Genomic DNA, 7733 nt, shown 5'->3' with positions numbered 1-7733 from the left:
TGCTAAAATCATTTTCCTCATACAAACAGAATTCTTCATCTCTTTTCTGTTTCTGAGTAAATAGTACGTACCAGCACTATTTGAAAATAACAAACTCTTGATTGAATAATGAAAAACTACAGTTAAACACTAAAAAACTCTAAGCCATCTCCGTGGAGATGTTGCCTGTACAACGGCAAAGAGAATGACTGGGGTAGGCGGAGCCTAGGAGGGATCATGTGACCAGCTTTGCTGGGCTCTTTGCCATTTCCTGTTGGGGAAGAGAGGAAGAGAATATCCCACAAGTAAGGATGACGCCGTGGACCGGACACACCTATGTTGGAGAAAACAACATTACATGGCCTCAAGTTAAACTTTGTGTTTCTAAATAAAAAAATTTATAAAGGACCTTGCCGTACTGACGAGACTTCTTAGAATATCTCACTGAGGTTTTGAATATCAGGCCCTTAGAGTCTGATATAAATCTATGGGAATCAACAAATGTAATCTTTGAATGTTACATTTGATCTAAAGGCAGAATGAATTTCAAAAGGGAACATTTATTTGTTCTATTATTCAAATGTCAAAAGCCCAACATTTGAACATCCTCAAATAGTACTTTGTTCTCTACAGCAGGCCAGGTATCTTGTAACACATCATATGCCATTGCAAAGTAGAATATATATCTATATCTCCACATAAAAGCTTGAACCAATCACACTTCCACAGATAATAATCTAAAAATAAAAAACTGCCCCACTATTGGAATTAGCAGCATAAAAGTTCACATTTAAAAATGTCAGCAAATGTAAAATTGTGGGGATATGGGTGTACTAATACAGGGCAAAACTCAAGAATAAATGAGGTGTAGCTCCTAGAATCTGTTTGTTTTTTAAATAAAAATGGAATACTGCCTTCAAGCTTGGTTTAAAAATATTGAATGGATCCGAAATAGCCAATGCCTGTATTAATATGTTTAGACAAAATACCACTTTTTCACCTGATTTTAGCTCAATATAGTAGATTTTAGAATTTGGTGAGTTTTTTGTTTTGTTTTACCTTATCTTTATGCAGTACACTAATAAGGCAGCAACACCCAAAAAGTGATACAAAAAGTAGAATTTTTCTGAAATGAACCATTTTTTTTTTATTTTTTAAAGATCATGTTAAAAAAGTATATTGGACAACACTGATACAGGTCTAGAACAGACCGTCTATAATAGATGAATATCGGAATTCGGAAGTGGCCATAAAAATAATTCATCAATTTGGCTCTCTTTGGAGTCCTTTTACAACAAACCTAAACAAAGAAAAGACAACTTTCTTGAATCAGTGGTGTCCAAATATGTTTAAAATTACTGTTAAAAAATATTTTAACTGTTCACTAATATTTAGGCCTTTTTTGTATCTTCGGTTCAAGCACATACTTTACGTGAAAAATATAAAAAAAACTTGTTCACACATTTTCAGCTTGTGTCAAAAACAAGAGTTTTTTTTAAAATTATTATGTGGTGAAAAACAGTTCTCGACATCCATTTGTCATTTAATTTTCTCAAGTTTTTTTTCTTTTCTTGCAAACCTCTTACCAAATACAAGAAAAAAAATGGAATGTTCTTGCTTGCTGGAAAAAAATAATTAAATTAAAAAAGGAAATGTTAATAAATAAATGCACTTTGAATGCAAAACAAAAAAATAAACAACAAGGTCCTATAGATATTGCGCCCTATTTACCATTCCAGTAATTCTTGTTTTAAAATATTTAAGATTTAATTGAAGAAAAAAAAAAAATTAACATAAAATAATGTTCAAGTTTTTAGATACAGTACCAATTGTGCAAATACTGGAGCGATCTGTAGGGTGTAATTACTAAGGCTTCTGTGTCTATCCATGCATAAAGCCTTGGTATTTAAATACAGTATACAATACTCAAACATTAAGTATGGAGACTGTGTCACTAAAAAAACACAATCTGTAAAAAACAGTCAATAGTCTCTATTCTTTTCAAGTATTTTTAGCAGGAAATACAAATGGACATTGGAGAGGCACTAGAGGAATTGCGTCCACAGTTTTTATTTTAAGGCACATTATTTGAGAATCAAATCCTCTGAAAGGCAACCAGGATCAGTCAGAGAATATTGTGCATGTTGCAACTTTCTTGATATTAAAAGAAGTCCAGTGTACAAACACAATGGTATGATCTCCTATTTCTATAGAAGTGGAGTGTGCCCAAAAAAAACTGAGCTGTAGAGTTGCCATCTTGTTATAACAAGTCTTCTGAAGGTTGCACTGTACTTTGGTGAATACCAAACCTTTTGGTTCAGACACAAAGTAGATAAATCAGGTAGAGATTTTCAACCAATACACCTTAGGTGTTACAATCACGGCATAGAGATCAGAGCTATGGCTCACGTTTCAGGTTGGCCACTGTTCACTTTATTGTAATCGTTCATGAGTTGTTCATATGGAACACAAACCTCTGAGTCATTGCTGGAAAAAGATGTCTCGTCTAGACAGGTGAACTCATCCAAGTGTGTTGGAGTCTCTGGGGCATCCATGTTTTCCTCGAAAGAAGACTTGGATTTCTCCTCATCTTCCTCAGACAGATCACATTCCTCCTCTTCCTGCACAAAAGTAATGTTTGCATGCTCAAATATTAAAGGTTTGTAATCTTTAGATTCCCAGGGTTCCCCTTCCTCCTCACTAATCCGGTCTAAAGGGTTTATAAATATTGTGGCCTCTTTCTCTTGAGTGGACCTCATCTTATTATCCTTCTGAAAGCAGCACGAAAGCTTCACTTCATCATAGCCAAGACTATTGCGTCTGTTGTACATAACAAGGCTCTCTTTGTTTTTCTTGTGAGTAGTTCCATTGGCTGTTACCTCCCCATTTAATATTTTCCCATTACTGGGTTTCAAACCATTTGTACCAATTTGCTTTATTAGGTCGTTATAGGTCTCCTCTTTTTTTGAGAGGAAGCTGAAGATATTTATATCCTTAGAATTCACCATTGGAAGTTCTTTGTTCTTTTTAACTCGTGGATCATTTTCAAAGGATTCTTTCCGTCTTTTTCTTCTTTTCTTAATTGCTTTATGGACTTCCACAAACATGCTAACCTTCCAATTCACAAAGAGAGATAGCCAGGCAAGTCCCAGGTAGATCCAAATCTCTACAAAATATCTGTATAGAACATTGTAACTCATTTTTGGATTCACACCTGACGGAGACAGAAAAAAAAAAAAGAGCAAATTAAAATTATAGTATCAGACAATGATGTTAAACACAAATGAAATGCAATATCTATTTGCTTGCACTACAAATATCAAATTACAAATTGATGCACATGCGTTATCTTCTCCCCACCACACACATACTCGTTTAGTTTTGACACCAGATATATTATAACTGAAATTAAAAAATCTGAAAATTTAAATAAAAAAAATGATTTGTGATCAAATCAGCAGTTGATTGAACCAGCAGTGCTAGTCACATGAAGTATTTCTACTATGCGTTTAACCCCCTTGTGCAGGTTAAGTACATGAAGGTGATGGATCACAAGTCTTAAAAGGGACATTAAACTGCTGGGTACACCTACAGTAGCAGGGTTACAACTCACCATACTAATTCATTTCTTCCTGTACCTGCAACTCTCTAACGAAATTCTCAAGATTTGTACTCATTACAGCAACCAGATGCTAAAGCTCTGCATTTTATACTGGGCACCGCCATCTTGTCGCTTATTGTTGTATCCGGTGACAGAAACACTGCACTTTCAGTTTAGCTCACATAGAGAAGAAGTGTTCCATTTATCTCAACTAATAATTGTAAGGGGTCAATACAACTACAATAGAATGGTTACTACTTATCAGTTTAATATCCCTTTAAAACTAACTAATCATCTATAAATGGCCCTTTAACTATGTGTTAAAGGGACATGAAACCCCCATTTTTTTCTCTCACTATTTAGGTAGAACAAACAATTTTAAACAACTTTACTGTTTACTTCTATTATCAAATTTCCTTCATTCTCTTTTTATACTTTGTTGAAGGAGCAACAATGAATGACTGTGAGCTAGCAGAACACATTGCATGAGCCAATAACAAGCATTTATGTGCAGCCACCAATTAGCAGCTAGCTCCCAGAAGTGCATAGCTGCTCTTGAACCTCCCTGGGTATGCTTTTCAATAAAGGCTACCAAAAGAACAAAGTAAAATTAGATAATAGACGCAAATTGGAAATGTGCTCTATCTAAAGCATAATTTTGACTTTACTTCCCATTTAATACTTTAAGTGGAATTGCAGGGCCACTAGTACTAAAATGATGTGCTGTAACATATAATATTCCCACTCTAATGGCCATTTAAACAGTCTGAGGCTGCCGTCCATATATAAGGGAATCACTCTGCACTATCATGAACAAGCTGTTTACACATCTCATGTAGGTGCACAAATGCTGGATACTGACCAGCTACATAGTCTCCAAATCCTATGGTTGTGATGGTGATAAAAGAGTAATAAAGGCCTTCAATATAGGTCCAGCTCTCAGTTTTCATGAAGATAAGGGGAGGGATGACCAGATGCACGAGTACCCCCCACACTATGAATATAGCTGTGCAGGTAATCTGTGCTTTTCTCTGCAAAAAAAAAAAAAAAAATCACAAACCAAGATTAAAGAGGTATTCTGGTCCTAAAGTAACACACAAAAAAGATTTATTAATAATCTAACATGCTTATTGCAGGCAACTAAAAGAACATTTACATTTAAAAACAGACAAATGGTTTCTGCAGCAAACATTGCCGTCCACAGCTCTTTGTTTATTAGTACAATATAAGTGGATTTCTATATAATGCGGTGACCTAACAATATACATTATATGGGGATGGTTTGGAGTTATTTTTGAATTTGAACATGCCTTTAAAGACTGTAAATTTACAGAGAGAACAAATATCTGTATATAAAAGATTTATATATGTTAAAAAACTGATAGGGTTACAGTTTAACTGCAGAATCTTTGTATTTTTGAGTTCAATAGATTTTGTATTTAATAAAGCATAATACCCAGTGGTAATAAAGTAATCAGACAGTAACAATGGATAATTCTGCATTATTAGCAGTACAAGAAACATCTGCATTGTCTAGTCATAAGGACAAGAAAGACAAAAAATATTATTACAAGTCAAGAGGTGATGGAAAATGTAAGAATGGTTGATGTACGTCATTGTTTCAAATAATATAAACCATAAGGATAATCCTATATAGCTGTATGCAGCTGGCTGGCATGTGATAGTGTTGCAAGATATCAAGAAGGAACCATATGTTAAACATCTGGAGCAACCAAAAGAAAAACAAAAAGGAAAGAAGAAAACGCCACCTGCTCTATAGTCAATTTCCCAGACTCCATTAAATCTTTATAGACTTCCCGATCTCTCAGGAGACTTTACAAGGCTACTGGGCACACCCCATACAGGTGTAGGACTATTGAGCGAGCTCTTGTGCTTTGTGCAATCGTCTTTAGCAGTGAAAAGAAAACAAATATATAGAATAAATGTACTTAATTTGCTATAAACCAGAAAACTAATAAACAATAAAATTAATTCATAGAATGACTAACCTGTTCTAGAGGCGTTACTAGTCAATAGCATAAGCGAGTGTTCTAGAGGCATTACTAGTCAATAGCATAAGCGAGTGTTCTAGAGGCATTACTAGTCAATAGCATAAGCGAGTGTTCTAGAGGCGTTACTAGTCAATAGCATAAGCAAGTGTTCTAGAGGCGTTACTAGTCAATAGCATAAGCGAGTGTTCTAGAGGCATTACTAGTCAATAGCATAAGCGAGTGTTCTAGAGGCGTTACTAGTCAATAGCATAAGCGAGTGTTCTAGAGGCGCTACTAGTCAATAGCATAAGCAAGTGTTCTAGAGGCGTTACTAGTCAATAACATAAGCGAGTGTTCTAGAGGCGTTACTAGTCAATAGCATAAGTGAGTGTTCTAGAGGCATTACTAGTCAATAGCATAAGTGAGTGTTCTAGAGGCGTTACTAGTCAATAGCATAAGCGAGTGTTCTAGAGGCGTTACTAGTTAATAGCATAAGCGAGTGTTCTAGAGGCGTTACTAGTCAATAGCATAAGCGAGTGTTCTAGAGGCGTTACTAGTCAATAACATAAGCGAGTGTTCTAGAGGCGTTACTAGTCAAGAGCATAAGCGAGTGTTCTAGAGGCGTTACTAGTCAATAGCATAAGCGAGTGTTCTAGAGGCGTTACTAGTCAATAGCATAAGCGAGTGTTCTAGAGGCGTTACTAGTCAATAGCATAAGCGAGTGTTCTAGAGGCGTTACTAGTCAATAACATAAGCGAGTGTTCTAGAGGCGCTACAAGTCAATAGCATAAGTGAGTGTTCTAGAGGCGTTACTAGTCAATAGCATAAGCGAGTGTTCTAGAGGCATTACTAGTCAATAGCATAAGCGAGTGTTCTAGAGGCGTTACTAGTCAAGAGCATAAGCGAGTGTTCTAGAGGCGTTACTAGTCAATAGCATAAGCGAGTGTTCTAGAGGCGTTACTAGTTAATAGCATAAGCGAGTGTTCTAGAGGCGTTACTAGTCAATAGCATAAGCGAGTGTTCTAGAGGCGTTACTAGTCAATAACATAAGCGAGTGTTCTAGAGGCGCTACAAGTCAATAGCATAAGTGAGTGTTCTAGAGGCATTACTAGTCAATAGCATAAGCGAGTGTTCTAGAGGCGTTACTAGTCAAGAGCATAAGCGAGTGTTCTAGAGGCGTTACTAGTCAATAGCATAAGCAAGTGTTCTAGAGGCATTACTAGTCAATAGCATAAGCGAGTGTTCTAGAGGCGTTACTAGTCAATAGCATAAGCGAGTGTTCTAGAGGCGTTACTAGTCAATAGCATAAGCGAGTGTTCTAGAGGCGTTACTATTCAAGAGCATAAGCGAGTGTTCTAGAGGCGTTACTAGTCAATAGCATAAGCGAGTGTTCTAGAGGCGTTACTAGTCAAGAACATAAGCGAGTGGATAATTATCAATATAGAAGTATTAACATTTTTTTCGCCTCTAATCCCTCTAATTTAATCCCAGATCAGTAGCTTTTGAAAACCACTGATCTACAGCCTAGTAAACAAAGTTACGCAGGGACCCAAGCTCATGGTATTGTGCATCAAGTCAGCTTTACAGATGGGCCAATTAACTTTCAAATTCTAGAACAAATATTCTTCAAGTTGAATGTTTCTGTAGAACAAATATTAAAATGCTGCATTTGCATTTTAGATCTGATGTGGATTTCCTTAGATTTCCACATTCAAGTCTATGATGATCAGCAATTAAACTATTAAAGGGACAGTCTAGTCAAAATTAAACTTTCATGATTCAGATAGAGCGGCAATTTTAAGCAACTTTTTATTTTATTACTATTATCAAATTTTTCTTTGTTCTTTTGGTATCCTTATTTGAAAAAGGCAAGAATGTAAGCTTAGGAGCCGTCCCATTTTTGGTTCAGAACCCTGGATAGCGCTTGCTGATTGGTGGCTACATTTAGACACCAATCGGCAAGCGCTACCCAGTTTCTGAACCAAAAATGGGCCGGCTCCTAAGCTTTTTCTAAGCCTGCTTTTCAAATAGAAATACCAAGAGAACGAAGAAAAATTTATAATAGGAGTAAATTAAAAAGTAGCTACTCTATCTGAATCATGAAAGTTTAATTTTGACTAGACTGTCCCTTTAATATTTGTTACATCCCGAATACAAAATGT

At 35.9% G+C, this 7733-nt stretch overlaps 1 protein-coding gene across 1 annotated transcript in view; it reads right to left on the bottom strand.

The window, feature by feature from the left end:
• Positions 1–382: 382 nt before the first annotated feature.
• KCNK5 (potassium two pore domain channel subfamily K member 5) overlaps positions 383–7733 on the bottom strand; it is a 59640-nt gene continuing 52289 nt past the window's right edge. Inside the window, exons 4-5 of the mRNA XM_053712676.1 lie at positions 4443–4611; positions 383–3193 (exon numbers count right to left, since the gene is read on the bottom strand). Coding sequence (XP_053568651.1) covers positions 2385–3193; positions 4443–4611 — 978 coding nt within the window. The 3' untranslated portion in view covers positions 383–2384. The remainder of the gene's footprint in view (positions 3194–4442; positions 4612–7733) is intronic.

This window comes from Bombina bombina, chromosome 4 (genome assembly GCF_027579735.1).
Source record: "Bombina bombina isolate aBomBom1 chromosome 4, aBomBom1.pri, whole genome shotgun sequence".
Lineage (NCBI taxonomy): Eukaryota > Metazoa > Chordata > Amphibia > Anura > Bombinatoridae > Bombina > Bombina bombina.
This window is presented reverse-complemented; position numbering and strand designations above follow the sequence as displayed.